Source organism: Halyomorpha halys, unplaced genomic scaffold, assembly GCF_000696795.3.
Source record: "Halyomorpha halys isolate HHAL.00 unplaced genomic scaffold, Hhal_1.1 Scaffold455.1, whole genome shotgun sequence".
Taxonomy (NCBI): domain Eukaryota; kingdom Metazoa; phylum Arthropoda; class Insecta; order Hemiptera; family Pentatomidae; genus Halyomorpha; species Halyomorpha halys.
In genome coordinates, this window is record NW_027111717.1 from 1,039,373 (window position 1) to 1,055,513 (window position 16,141).

A 16,141-nucleotide genomic window follows, 5' to 3' on the forward strand; every position below is an offset into this window, starting at 1 on the left:
ATGTAGTCCAAGGTAGCGGTCTGTTCGACAGGGGTAAGAGTAACATCATTAAATGAAACGGTAGGGCAGTCGGCAGGTTTACGACAAAGATTAAATGTGATTTGATGGGATTTGTTTGGATTTATTTTTATCCTCCAATTTCGACACCATTCTTTAGGATATGGGACTGGAGAGTTTGGGATGCATTCGAAGGGTTATTACTAACTGTGAGCACACATGTTTCATCAGCATACGTGGTAAGGACAGTGTTAGGAGTTATTGGGTCAGCTGTATAGACGGTGTAGAGGATAGGACAGAGGACACTCCCTCGAGGAACACCACCGGATTGAAAATAGAGGGATGAATAGGAACCATTGTGGTTTACTTGGAATAATCTATTAGAAGAGAAATCATAATATATTAATGTGGTAAAAATAGCAAATAAACTTTGGTCTTCGAGATAGGTAGAATCTAAAACTCGAATAAATAAAGTCTGTCTCCCACTCGCTTCTCCAAAACTACGGGGCCGATGTATTTGACATTTAGCATTGAATTCAATGATCCGAGTTAATAAATTCGACAGCCTATCGTTGGAACAAGTCGTTCCTCGAACAATTGATAATCTTTGTGTGACTTTTTCAGGAGAAGATCCCGGTTCTGGTCTAGAAATATAATGAAGAAGTAGTTTCAACTATTTCTTATGCGGCAAAGTTTGTGCTATTTATATTGAACGTTTGAGTTATTTATTATTAGTCAATCTACATTATAGACCTTTATCAGGGATCAAAATAAATATATATTGAGTAGATAAAGCTTATGTATGTGATGGGTATATAAAACATTATATAGATGGGAGTATGAGAAGATATTAGTAAATAAATAATTCAAAAACAGTGAAAAAATGGTAGCTTCATGTTATTTGTTGGTGTTTTGTATAGAAATTATTTTAAACCTACATCATTATGTTTATGTACTTACATGTCACCTTTATAATCTTACATTAGATTTACCTACTACGTTGGCTCTTAGTAGGTAGTCCAAACATTTTCTTAATTGTTTTTCTGGTCCGAAATCCGTAGCATCTTCTATAACAATAATATAATTGTACTACCACTAAATGTAACATTGTTTTTTTTTATTATATAGTCGAGGTGAAAAATAAACTTTCTTTAGTATATTATCAAAACTCCATATTTGTTTGTACAACGTTTCGTGTTCCTTCATTTTCAAATACTTATATTCTAACTATGTTATGCTAGAATATGATTTCTTGTATTCTGGTTCTTAGTTTTACATATAGTTATTACACAATTTCTTATTTTGTTTTTAGAATAAATGTAACATAAAAATACATTCATACATGGGACGATCCATCATCGAATCTGTACCTTCTCTGTTTTCTGCTAGTTTTCCAATGTTGAGCTTTCGTGTATCCATTACAACAAATTACAAACTGTTATAGATTACTTATAAGCAACTAAATACATTAAATAATAGATAAATAAATTTAATCACACTATTCTCTAATTTAGCTTAATAAATATTTATGAGCAGAAGTTGGTCGGAGGTGCCCAGTTTCGACCTGAATTTCAGGCCTTATTTACGGCTGTAACACAAAACGAGATACCAACCTTGATTCAGAGAAAAGGAAAACAGCAAATAAACTTGGAAATATACTTAATAGTAAATTAAGTAGATGCTTGTTGATTCTAATTGGAGATAATATCAGTATCAAGCATTTCTTGTAATGAATACCTATATTATTGTAAATCAATTGGAATCATACAATAAAACAATGGATTGGAATGTGATTACTTTTTATATTATTAAATCCGTAATACTATGATGGATTTCACTGATGAATCAAAAAGACCTTAATATAAAGTATCAGCTGAGAAACCGAAATGAAGACGGAGCGGAATCGCGGAAAGTTGGCGAGAAAAAGAGAGTGAACTGCCGCCCGCTGAATTAAAAGTTGCCCGGTAGTTGTTACAGTAGAGTTGGTTAGGGGTCTTCCCTTTGTTCGTTCATTTTGTTAGCGCTACCGACCGCATCCCAAACAATTTATATTTTCCTAACAGCTTCCCTAGCAAATATAATCGCGAAATAAAAGGGTTGTTTCGGTCCGACAGAGGCCGTTTAAAACTGCGTTTGTTTTAATCCTCTTGTAATTAACATTCTCAACTTTGCTGAGAACGATGATAGCTTTTCACAGGTGTAATTTAATTTAGATCTCAGATGTTGGGTTGTTTTCTGGATTAGGAATTGAGTATACACATAAGTCTTATATACATATAAGTCAGTAACCATAGAACTCTTCTATAAGATAGATTTCGACACTGTCATCATACCTATAACGTACTTTTTTTTAAACCTCTGTACCTGGTGATTTCAGAAATACTATAAGGTTAATCAATAGGTAACTAACCTATTATAACTAGAGTGGGAGATTTTCATTCTGTTATATCGCCACAGAATAAAAGTAAACCCGCTCAGAGGGGAATCGATCCAGCGATGCCGTGGATTTGAGGTTGCTAAGGTCACTGCTTAACTCCCTTAACTATAATGAATTCTTGCCCGGAACGTTCCGAATCCTATATATAGAACCCCTGATATTAACCACTTTCGAAATAACACACATATAATTCCGCCAGTCTAGAGACATACAAAAAAAAGGAACTAATCTGCACCAACGCAACAGCCGATATCACTCTTTTCTGCATGTTAATAGACAATTGAACAACTGTGATGGTCAGAAATCCGCCTATCTGCCGTATTAACTGCAGTCCGGACAATGGTCCTATCAGATAAATAATACCTAATAAGTTCTCAGTGAGTATAACAATGGATTAATAAAATTGGATAGATTCCTTTGATACTATATGTTTGTGTTTTTTGTGCTAGTGGGCCTGTTCCAGTGATATCTCTGATAAATCCAATGGATTTAGGTAAAGATAGATATTTAATAGGAGAGTACTCGCATACGTGAGCTAGTTTTATTGTATTGATTATATGTAGCTTCTAATTAATATTATTTATTACTCTTTATATATATATCCCAAAGAAATATAGTTGGGCTCAACGCCTTAATTTAATTCAACTAGGGTAGAAAGGATGCGTTATCCTACTGGTTACCAACATTTTTTATCCTGAGCTATAAGGTTGAAATTGATTCTGTTGGCCCAAACAAGCCACATTTATCAGTAAAGCAGTTTAAATAAAATATAGCTAAAAATAGCTGACATCAAGTTGCTCAAAGTTTTTTTGGAAGAATATTTTTATTTATGATAAGTTAGTTAGTTAGCATTAATGTGAGTATAATTAAGTGGCTACAAATCGAAACGAATATATTCTATTGTATCATCCTATAGAAGATTTAAAATGAGCAATATAGGTAATGCAAAAACTCAATGTTAACAAAACAAGGGATACTGGTCTAAGAGTTCCGAATGTATTGTCGAAAATTCAATTGAAGGACTTTGAACAAGAATATGACAAGCCGCGCGATAAACATTTGTCAGCAAAGCAATTTTTAAAAAAATCACAATTCATACTTCTTGACTAGTAGGTTACAAAAATTTGTAATACGCCGTTTTTCAATTTCAGGCGCTTTTTAAATATTGCTCGATTAAACTATCTTAAAGTCTCTCCTATTCTCGTTTTAAGCAAATATTTCAGAAGTTGTGTAGGACAGTCGCTCCCTGGGGGTCTTAGTGGGGCGGGTCCGGCCGGAAGAATTTTTTTATCCTGAGCTATAAGATTGAAATTGATTCTGTTGGCCCAAAACTACTAAAGACCTCTACTGAATAGCGAATGCTGCTTCAACTTCCTTTGGACTACTCAAGCAAAGTTTTGTTACCTTATGCAATTTCATTTGGTAGTTTGAACTAACTATTAATGAATTAAATATAATAAGACTTTATATTTTATAATAAAATCTGGTTTTTACACACTCTTTCAAGTGGCAATATGGATTAGACATGAGCGGGTGGAGCCGGACGAGGTGGTAAAGTGGTCGGCACCTGTGGAGTGTTAGCTATTTAGGGAATGCTTGTAATCAGAAATGCAATAGCTTTGTTAGCGCCTCCTTTTGCAGTTAGTAATGCCTGTCACTTGCTTCACTCTGCCTAATGTAGAATGCTTGTATAGTATATGTGAAGAATAAATTTTGTTAGTTTTTCACAATGCTACGTGCATAGAACAAAGTCGGCCTTAGAAATCAGTAGCTGTAATTTTGTTTGTATTATTGATCTAGTTTCTACTGAGTTCTATTACCTTGGATAAGCTCGTATTTTATCCCTTTTAAGTTGCTCAGCCGATAGATATCGATCCCACTTGGTGTTGTGTAGCGTCTGGGTCGTAACTCTGGGCCCACATAAAATTATTAGGGCCCGTTTGACCTCGATAAGTTTTGTGATTACCTTTCACTTAAGTTTCTATTTCGTGGAAGAACAACTTGATGAATAAGGTATAGATAAAATGAGGCAAGTTTTAACGAAGTTTGATAATACTTTTTGTTCTTTAAACTTTTGAGAAAAAGTTGTTGGCTTTTGGTCAAGTTTTCAATATGAGGTTCAAGATCTGCTTTGGCTTCAATGAATTCCAGTTGGAATCGGAAGTAGATGGTTGGACAAAAAATTAACACCAACTTGTAAGCTGTGAAATCACGTAATTGTTGTTTCCCAAATTTTAAAAGGGAGACAAAAAATTAATTTTTGTAATATTTATATGTTTTACTTTTACTTAGACACACACGCATATGTATATGAAATAGCATTGAGTATTCGTGATGTCATTGCTAGTACGTTTAGGGTCGATACCCATCGTCATGTATGCTATGATATTTGGCTGGAAGCTCCATACCACGTGAGGGCCAGTAGTCAAAAACAACCACTTCGTTTCTAAACGAGAGTGATCGTTGGGGAAGTATCAGAATTATCGCAAACAGCTCTTATGTGAGTACCAGAGATTCAGAGAGGATACCAGAGAGGAGAACCTATGGTCTTTGTCATATGCTCCGGACGTAGCGTCTCAAACGATAGACCTTTCAAGGATTGGACCACCCCGCATTATCTAAAAGTAAAGAGTCACGTTGAATTCACTTAAAAATATCACGCCAGGGATTGACCTACTACAATTGATTAATTGACCACTGCAATGCATGGATGTTCTTTTTCCCAAGGCATAGAACCCAATGACAAATAGGGTTGGTCTAATCCTTTGTTCCTCTTAAGATAATGTTCTTAAAAGGTTATTTGAGAACACCACTGCACCTGGAAAACAAGAGAACCTACCTTCCTCTAGAGCTCGGAATAACTCGTCAAACTTAGTTTCCATAGGGCTGGGCCTAATGTTGACTCTTATTGGCATTGGCCATCGAAGCTTTTTTTTTTTTTATAAGTGTTACCTGATATGTACATACATGTGATATGAGGACATGCATATGTGTATGTCCTCTAGATAGCTCATAATCAAGGCTTCTACGTTGCTCCATATTTCGGCTGCGGCATGAGTTGTCGCTAGATGTTAACGAAGGTTGCAGTTATGTTGAAGGGAAGCAACATGTCATACCATTCCTCTCTCTGTAGAAACTCAAAAAGCATTCGCAGCAGGTCATTAACGGTTCCCTTTACCTTCATGGAGCCGCATTACCATGGGTGACTTGCGCTTACCATGTATTAAATACGTAAGATGTATATATAAACAGCCAAGTTCAGAAACAAAAAGTCCTGCCTGTTCGGAAAGTCGAACCTGAAATTAAATTTCTATGTATATATATATATATAGTCAGAGTGTGTCTTAGACAATAAATACATTTGTGGCCTCTGAACGATAGCTGTCTTAACATGAAGGAGTAATAACTCTGTTGTTTAGTAACATTTGTCTATTGTATGTTACAAAAGACTCAACACGACAAGAGACAAATTTATTGTTTGAATACATTCGGGATATTACAAAACAAAGCTCTTCCTCTCTAAAACACCTCGGCAAACATTCCAGTGTCAAACCTTCACCATTTGATGCGTCATCAGGACTGAAAACAGAAGTTCATATGTGCTGCTAAAAGTGTTTCATATTAACGGTCCGAAAAGAAATATCTACTGGAGACTTCATCACTATCAAGATTTCAAACACACTCTATCGTTATTCCTCACTTTTGATTTACCTCTGCCTTCCATAGTAACATCTTGATGTATCTTTTATTTATTTTTTTGTCGTAATGTGGTGGTAATAGTCTAGTGTAGAATCTTTGTAATTCCATATTATTCACAACTTTAATCCCTTGTTAAATGTTTGAATAGTGATTTGAAAAGTTTTTTTTTTCCCGCTCGAATGAGATGTTTCATGATGATAATTTATATGGCGTGTATTTCTTTATCGCGTACTTTTATTTTTATTTGTGTCACGACTCATTTGATAGGCATATGGGATGCAGAATTGCAATGTAAGTTGGTATAATGTTTTGAAAAACAAAGTCTTTTGGTGAAAGTAGTTTAGAAAAATCAATCAGTAAAAACTACTTCACGTTTAGTTCATACACCCCTTTTCCTTCAAATGTGTTATAGATTTGCTTAAATTATAGTTATATTATTATATTTTGGAAGATACTATAATATTGTGGTATTACTGGAAAACGTAAGTAATTTACTAGTTATTCAGTCATCTACCTCATCCAGATCCTCTTGATTGACAGTCACTTGTCCAAAGTCTTCAACGGTATTATGAGCTGACTGTAGATTTCTAAAATAGTTGTGTACATATATGGTTTTGTGGTATACAGGGAAGAAGTTAATACACATCTTGGTTTTTACTGTTTTACGGTGGTCATGTACTGGTAACTGCGATCAATGTTTTTTAGTGATTCAGTCATGCCAAGCGCAAACAGAATCAACGAAGCTGAGAAAGGCTTGTTTTGATTCCCTCTGTGTGTTGCGATCCAGGAAAGAAAGATTAATTTTTGATAAAATTTTATTAATTTTTTAAATAATAATTTATTAATATATACAGCTTTAAAAAATATATAGATATTCTTTCAATAAAGATACAATAAATCTGGATATAGTAAAAACTTAAAGGATAATAATTTATTTATACTTATCTTAATTAAATACCAATTATTTACATGTTTATTTTCACAAACGTACATACAGTAGGGGAAATATTTCGATTGTCAATAATCTAGAATTCGAATTTACTACAGAATTACTCTTTTTGAGGTCCCTTGATTCTGATTAACCAAGTATTACAAAATTGTCTCTGTGTTTATTTAGTTGACAGGGATGTAACAAAAACTTTTAGACACTTTTTCATAGAAGACGATAAAAGATTTAGGCGTTTCCTGGAACACGGCTGTAACGATTTTCATTAAACTTATACAATTAAATGGTATTAAATATCAGTTAGGTTTTATCTTCATTGAAATAGTCGAACAGCTTAAATGTCGAATCTTAGAATGGCTTCATCTAGAAAAAAAAAATTTTCTGACCTAAATACCTCAGATTTTGTTTATTTTAAATAAATATCCAATATTTTTAGTTGTGCGAGAAAAACAGGTAAATATCAGTTAACCTATAAATAGAAATATAATAAGATAAAAGATTTATGGAGGTCATAGTTGCTTAAAAGGTACTCGACTCTATGCGCCCGAATTGAAGAGTACTCATTTTTAACTTCTAAACCATGTGAATAATATTTTGTCGAAATATCAAAACAATAAAGTACGGTGGTAAGTAAAAGTGGTGGGGTATGCGCCCCGCACATAATTTTATGAAAATATTATTAAATAATAGGAGATCTGAAAATTTAAAATAACTAATACTTTTCATGTGCTTCCTAATACAAAAAGTAATTTATAATCTTCAATTTACAGATCATATTTTTGGCAAATTATACTATTCGTACAAAGCTGTAATGGTAACTTTTACTTTACCTCTACCTCTAACAGATTTTTTGAGGATTCATTAATTTATTTGTTATCCAATTCAAATTGTATTGATTCTCTTAATTTTGTTTTTCACGATTTATGTTCTCCATCCAAATCCAATTCCTTTTCACCTGAAACTTCTTTTAGAATTGTATGTATTTCTTGGAACGTTTTCCCCTTAGTTTCTATTACGAAATAAATACAGAAGATACAATAAACAAAGCAGCATGATCCAAAGAAGTAAAACATAGCTTCCGTTCCTCCATGCTCAAGGTAAACCTCACCAAACACTTTATTGATTCCAAACGATGATAAGCCTAATATTATTGCCGATATACTGGATGCATAGCTTTTTGTGTTAGTCGGGAAAAGCTCGGAAGCAAAGAATGTGGCCACTATTCCTATTCCTATTGACCAGGTGACTCCATATAGGAGCAGACAAACGTATGGCAACCAGTCGAAAGAGGATGTGTCGACTCCGTAGGTTACTAATGTGTAGTACAAGGCAAACGTGAAGTTAACGACACCTGTACTAAAGACAGAATACAAAATCAGCCTCTTTCTTCCGCAAATCTCGGATAAAATAGCACCTACATAATTCACAGCGGACTGTATGAAAGCGAAAATGACCATGTAGATGTCTGGTCTTAGCCCGCCTCCGTTCGGTGGCAGAATAGAGGCTCCATAAGCCAATACAGGACTGATGCCGCTCAATCGTTGAATTGAGGAGGTTGCTATCACGATAAGAAGAGCTCTTCTTCTAGACTTGGTCGTAGCGATGTCTATAAACCTGGCTTTATCGTTTTTACAGCTTTCTACCGCTGCTGCTACTTGATCCATTTCAGTTTTTATACTGGCTGATCCTCTGTGAGTGTGGCGCAGTATTGATAGGCTTTTTTGAGCATTCTCATCCTTCTCTTTTAACAAGAGGTAAAAAGGAGTTTCTGGAAGTACCCATCCTACCGCCAGAAACAGTATCGCGACTACGAGGTTCGCAATATTGACCCCTTGGTACGAGAGACCAGCTCCTATGATGTAGCCGTAGCATGAACCCACTGACACTGCAGTTGCGAACAGAGAGCCCATGGTCCCCCGCAAATTGAGCTGTGCAATTTCGGTCAAGTAGACCGGTATCGCTCCAAATGCCACTCCCTTTCCCATCCCAGCCAAGAGCCGTGCAACGTAGATGTACCACATCCCTTTGGCAAAGATTGTTAGCAAGCTCGCTGCAATGTATAACAGTGCTGTCATGTTGATAACCATTTTTCTCCCAACTATGTTGATCAGATAGGAAACCGGTACGGGAGAGAGAATGGTTCCCAAGTCCATCATGGACACCATGGTCGCTATTTCGCTTGGTGTGACATTGGGGAAGATTTCTCCTGATGAGAGTGCTATATTCGCCGATGATGGCCAAACTAGCCAGGCAGCCGTAACCACGGAGCATAAGTTCACTAGAAAATTTAAAATATTGTTATTACATTTAGTACAAATAAAATAATGTATATACATTAAATCATTGTTAAATTTAGAGTGTGATTTGTATTCGATAAAACTAAGTATATTCTAGGAAAAATTTAGCAGAAATTATATATTATAGACTTCCAATGGATTAAGTACATCGCATACCTCGAGCTTAAAGTCGCATTTCATACTGTTCCAAGAAAAAAAATATGGGATGCGCAGTGTTAAAAATGTTCCAAAATAGAATAAGTCTATTTACTAAAACCCAAGAGAAATTGTTAGGCTAAATAGGATGAAGTCTAAATATTTTTATGTATAAAGGAGGTCCAAACAAGTGGACATTTTAAACTCCTTGCTATTTCCACTGTATATATATGAAATAATATGCTAAATGCGAACTAAGAGTGTGTCCATAGCAAAATAGTGCAAAAATCATTTTGCAATGAATAAATTGGATGAATGGCTGTATAAGGAAATGCATAGAGATCGGCCACAGTAAGAACAAGAACCTGCAAATAGGGATCAGAAAAGGATCTGTATATTCCGCAACGAAAGAGAAATCATGGACTTCACTTATTTTGGTACAGTTTTAGACAGAGCAAGTGAAGTTGACTTGAAAAATTTAAACGGAATTAGATAAGCAAACTCTGTGCTCTCTCTGGTATTTTATTTACTAGACAACCAAGAAGTGTGCTTCACGTTGGCATCTTCGTGTACCTACCTGTACTTCTGTATGGTGCAGAATTTTAAAATTTCAACGGCAAGTAGGAAAACAGAGTCACTATTAGAGAAATAGAATTCCACTGAACAATATAAGAAGAGTTCCACAAAGAGACAATAAGAGAACTTACTCAAAGTCGCCGCTAAGGTGTTCCTGGAGTTCCACCAATTATAATGGTTTGGACATGTAAGTGGAATGAAATAATACAGGGAACGAATTGAAGAAGATAATAGAATAATGGTAGAAGGTGTCCAAAATTATATATGGGATATGAGTAGATGGAACGCCTCCGCAGAATAAAGAAAAAATAATTAACAAGACAGTCTCTAGCTTGCCTAGGATCAGAAAAGAGTCACACTAAACGTTCTTCTAGGCTTAGAGGAACTAAAAGAGTAATCCGATTGAAAAAAAAAATTGTAGTGACTAGAATGGGTCTGTAATTGATACTATGGACGGATAGGTAATTGACCAAAGGGTAATGAGTACTAAATCTGCGATGTTTGTTCTCATCTTGTCATTTTGGGCTTCTAAGGGATTCAGTGGAATCTGTTAATTATAGGTTAATTTTTATCTGAAAATTCCTTTTTGTAATCATATTAATTCTTTGAATAAACTATGGTTTAGGTTTTTTTTCTTTATAAGAACTTTTACTCCTACTTTAGGCCTTTAATACACTTGTTGAAGAACTTTCTTCCTCACAGACCTTGTGTTTGGTTTTAAACTGAAAGTTAAATGTTAGTAAAAGGATCAAAAATTGTATTATTATTAATATTAATTTTATTATTAATTATTAGTTTTATATTTTTGACCGCATATCATGAATATTATATCATTATATAAGTAATAATTTTCCCATCCGCCTAATGGGAAGATTAGACTTTTTAATTTTCCAACCCAAATAGATACGATTTTTTTCTTTTTCACGATAATATTTCCTAATATTATTGCTTTGTTCATTTAATTCCCTGAAAATGAAGTAATCCATGATAGTGTAATTGATGTAAACGTTTTTAAATTTAAAGTTTGCTTATGTTATGTTGTATCAAAATTTTCAGGGGAAGACAAATAACAGCGTAGTTTTAGTGAGATGTACTTTCGGATTTAAACCTAAAGCTAATATTTACGAAATGATTATGGCCATATCTAAAAAGTTGTAAATTTGCGTTAATATTTGCTGTTGTTTATTAGGGATTAATGTCCGTTTGTTATCGTACTAGTGCTGAAAGGACGAGTTATCCTTCAGATTTCCAATTTGTACCTACTGAAAATATCATGCCACAAATTATTTTCCTTCTGTAATTTATTTTAACGGAGCAACTAAATTTTCTCAGTAGTTTGGAGTCATTATTTTTAATCACTGAGAATACTAGCGTTTCGTTATTGTTATACACACATACATTACTATTTATCTTGACAGCTATGGCAGCTAGTGGAGGTACCGTATACCAATGAAGTTCAGGACTGATATCACGTATAAGTTTATCTTGCTATTTTAGTTTAAAGTTTATATTTACGTTATGCAACTCGAGAATAAAATTATATGGGAGTAAATTGATTTCGTGACGCGAGATGAAACGGAAGGTGTGGGAAGGCATCGCCGTTCAATTCTTGCCAAAAAAATTTTATATTTAATAGGAGAGTAGTAAACTCACAAGAATTTAACAATTTTGACCGTGTCAGTCTAATTTCGCGATCTCCTCTAATCTCATTATCTTATATTATAATATAAATATTTTCTTGCTGGAATTGAGTAAGGAAATGGTTGTTTTTTCGAACTAATATTATTTTTGGAACCAATAGTTTCTTCCTTAAGCTCTAAGGGCTTAATTTCGTACGATCGTTAAATATGTTTTTGTAATATTTTGAGAATGTTTTGGCATATAGTTGTGGCACCCATTTTGGGAACTAATGCTCTCATATCATAATTTTATTAAATAATGTATCGTAAGTATATGCCACGGGTGCCGCAGTAATTGTGTTACCTATTATAATCCATTTTAATAACATAGCAACACCATTGCCTCCTTGTCTATACTATATCAACCACTCATAGACTATTTATCTGATTATATTTTACTTGTTTTTACTGTTACATAAAAAAAAAAAAAAAAATAAGAAGAAAAATCAATTCCGTTAAATTAACCGAAGTTTACCAAGGACATGAAGGAAATTATGAAAAATTCATCTAACAGATTTATCTATCTTGTTAAGTGCAACCTTTGTATCTCTTTATTTTTTCCTTATGATTTAACTGATAAAACATATTAATGCATCACTTTTTTATGTTTTCATTACATTAAATATATAAGTTTAATTTAACAATTTTAATAAAATATTTGGTGCATTATCAATAGTTATTAAAAATATACTATATCGATTGCTCCCGGAATTTTCCGTTGCAATGAATTGTTAAGTATTCAATATAATTTGTTTGTTAGAATAATTCAATATCATTTGTCTGTTTGATAATGTTAATTATACTGTATTTTTTTTTTAATTGTGAGAAATATATTATCCATTTTTAATCTATAGTTATTGTTCAGTGTTAATATTGGTATTTTTGAGCCATTTACTGTGTTCTATAACTCTATTTATCTGTTATTATTAGATTTGCTTTTTTTTATTTTCGTAAGTATTCAAACAGCTTTAAGGATAAATGTGTCTCGATTTTTTCTAGTCTGACAAGGATACCGCAAAATTAGTTTGACCCGTCATGAGCGTTATGCGAATAGGTTTTAGAACCGCTGGGTTAAACACGTATATTGTGATTTAATGTTTTACGTAGCAGATTTTTTTTTTTAACATCTTATAGAAATATTTGTTGACTTACTATGCGATGGATATGATAAGAATGCCTTACCGATTGTCGCAAATCCATACTGAACTAACACAGCGCCGCTGATTAATGCCATTTTCTCTTGTTCCCGCACCTTAGCTGTCTTCCTCACTTTCGAGCCATCACTGCCTGCAATAATAATGGCGAGCTTTATCTGCCTGTTATCTTCGAGAGGTGGTAAAAGTTTCTAATAAAATACTCCAATTGAGTGTTATATAACAGTCGTATCTTTGTTTCAAGGAGATATCTTGGATTCTTGATCATCTTCACGATCTTATGCTAATTAAGAGTGTTTACTTCTTGATTTTTTTAATTTTAACTCCCCGTGAAAAAGTCTTTATTTTTTATTATCACTTTATTAATTGGAATATAACATTTCGGAGTATTCCAGACATTATACGACCCTCCTACCAAATCTTAGGTCGACAAACCTTTTAGTTCAGTCACATCGCAAACACGGCCCACCAAAAGCTTCTCAGGTGTATAATAGTTACTATGACTTCATCATTCATGAGCGAATTCAATTCATAATTAGTATTTCTTCTCCACTCCCCTTCAACGCAAATGGGACTGAAGGTGTTAGATTCTATTATTTTTTATTTGTCAAGTTTTATGCCTCTGAACTATAAGTCAGAACTGGAAGGATTGATGTTTGACATAGATGACGTTTTACACATCTGGTGAAGACTTAGCTCCAAGTCTCTACAATGAATTGCTAGTAGGTATAAAAATTATATTGTTGATTTTTTTGGACTTAACAGTCCTCATCATATTAGAGGCACTCCTGATAAATTATCGAAATATATACAAATTCTATAGATATCCTACAAAATGTTGGTTGAGACTAGATATCTGGAGGGTGGACTGATTTTTTTTTTTAACAAGTATAAAAATCGTATTGTTGATTTTATTGTACCTACGAGATATCAGAGTTTAAACGACGATTTTTCATCCAACCCTATAACGATATTTATTACTATTAATAAGTTCAATAACATTACATATATATTCCCAAGAATAGTTTCGTTTGGTAACATCTCATATTGGAAAAGGAATATTTTTGATTTCTTAGCATTCAAACTCTGGCCCATTTAGTTGTTTATAATTATAGAGGAGAGGATATATACCTGTAATTTAGTTTAATTAACTATCCAATTACATTATTTATTCCTGATCAATAGGTAATCAATTAGCTGATGTAAACGCTCAATGATAATTAGATTGGAACTCGAAAGGAAAATTACATGACGATTGAAGTTGTTCTCTCCGCCGTAACCAGGAACAATGGAGTGGGTGAGAAGCCAAGGGGTACGAGTGACAATATAGCAAATTAAGGGTTTATATGCTATCTATCTATCTCAAATTGAAGCTATTTAAATCCAATATAAATTAGTTATTAATAATATTTTAGCTACTTGCAATACTTTTGTATTTGCAGTTTTTATATTATATTTTATATTTTTTATTATTATATTTTTATATTGTATATTTTGGAGTTATTGGCAATAAAGTTAAAAATATACCGTGACCCTATAGGATATGGCCCTTAGGGAGTGTTAAACTTTTTACTATTGCATTTCTCTAAACATTTTTACTTGAGAATCTGTTAATATATATTAATTTAAGGTGCAGCTATATTTTAAACTATTTTTAGGGCAGCGCTGAACATTTTCTTTGTTTATGACAACCAAATCTTAATTGCCCGTGTGTCTTCTTACATTCTTGTAATAAAGTAATATATATCTTACACAATCTGTAACTCTTGATGACTGAAACGTATAATATAAGTGAAATTTACGATTCTGAGAATTATTTTTTATTTTCTGCTTGAATGGAATGTTTCCCTACCATTAGTAGTGAGGAAGAAAAAAAAAAGAATTCATCAAATTTGCAATTTCATCCTAGCGCTAGCGTTTCAAACATCAAGGTATAATATGGTTCCGTATTTCTCTGTCGTTCTGTATTCAAATTTTTGTTATAACATGGTCAAACCGTGAATCCAAAAGTTCATGAAATTTTCTTAGTTATTCCCATATGTATTTTATCAGATTCTCTCACCTGCTTTCGTCTACGCTATTATGCGTTTCAGAGACACCTGTATTTCGAAAATAGCTCGTCCGATTGAACCCACATTTGAAAATTTGGGGAATTATCCTCGTAGTATAAACTTTATGAAATTCTGCTCTGGAAATATTTTTTAAGTATTTTTTTTTTTAACTCGTCAACTAATGTTGCTATATTGTGACACCGTTGTAAATAATGAGGATCCCAACAATCAGAGTGCATTTACTCCATGGTACCTTTTGAATCCACGTTTTCACCTAGAATTTTCTTTTTTGAATCCTCTCTCCGTAATATTTTAAATTTACAGACTCAGTTGAGAAAATTTCATGTTGCTAAAGTAGTCCAATCCATTTTCTTGAAGAAACTGTATAAATGAGAAAAGATAATATTAAAAACTCGGATATTAGGTTAGTTTAGAAATGCAACGGCCTCCTCACATGTCAAAATTTCTAAATACTTAGAGTATGCTAAGCTTAGGATAATATTATGCTAAGTAATTAGGATTTTGGTAAGTTGGGCTCGGTTAGCTAATTGCTAAGCAAGAGTTGGCAACGTTAATGCTTCCTCAGTGAGTGAGCTAACGAAGTAAGGTACGGGTAATGGGTATTTGATTAGGCCCTCAGGAATAACAAAGGCATTTAGCTTAATACAAATATGATTGACGATATGAAGAGAACTATGGTAGCTTCTTCATTATCAAGAATTAGTTTTGTCTTTAATTGAGAACTCTCTCGAGAAACCGATAAGTTGGGTCAGTATCAGCTTACTAAATCATTATGTTTTATTCTTTTATTACCTATGGATTAAGGGATTGAGACAGGAAAAAACCCGTTGGATTTAGGTAAAATTGTTTCGGATTATGGTTTTTTTTTTGTTTTTTTAACACGTAACTTCAGAAGGAAAAAGAATCTTCTAATAATCGAGAAAAAAAAAATTATGTAGTTTTCTTTTTAGATTCCATTGTTCGAATTCTTATTCATTTCATTGTGTGAAATTCTTCAAAAAACAATATATGATTTTAAAAGATTTAAAATATGACTAAATTTTGATTAGAAATCAATCGAAAAGTGACATAATGATATTGATGCAAAAACATTTATGAAAACAAAAACAAGATAAAAAAAATCAAAACCTAAAGATGGACTGACAGACC

The 16,141-nt window shown here is 33.3% G+C and overlaps 2 protein-coding genes across 9 annotated transcripts in view; one reads left to right on the top strand and one right to left on the bottom strand.

The window, feature by feature from the left end:
* LOC106682966 (dystrophin) overlaps nucleotides 1-16,141 on the top strand; it is a 616,519-nt gene that overhangs the window by 551,010 nt on the left and 49,368 nt on the right. The gene's annotated exons all lie outside the window — the stretch shown is intronic.
* LOC106682973 (facilitated trehalose transporter Tret1) lies at nucleotides 7,457-13,090 on the bottom strand. Its single transcript, XM_014424148.3, has 2 exons — nucleotides 12,949-13,090; nucleotides 7,457-9,357 (listed from the first exon to the last, which is right to left on the bottom strand). Exons 1-2 carry the CDS (start codon nucleotides 12,998-13,000, stop codon nucleotides 7,994-7,996), a joined length of 1,416 nt encoding a protein of 471 aa, XP_014279634.3. The 5' UTR covers nucleotides 13,001-13,090; the 3' UTR covers nucleotides 7,457-7,993.

Coding starts and splice junctions, on each gene's coding strand:
- LOC106682973 (XM_014424148.3), bottom strand. CDS start 13,000: ATGGCATTAATCAGCGGCGCTGTGTTAGTTCAGTATGGATTTGCGACA. Junction 9,358..12,948: donor GTATGGATTTGCGACAATCG/GTAAGGCATTCT, acceptor TAAATTTTCTAG/TGAACTTATGCTCCGTGGTT.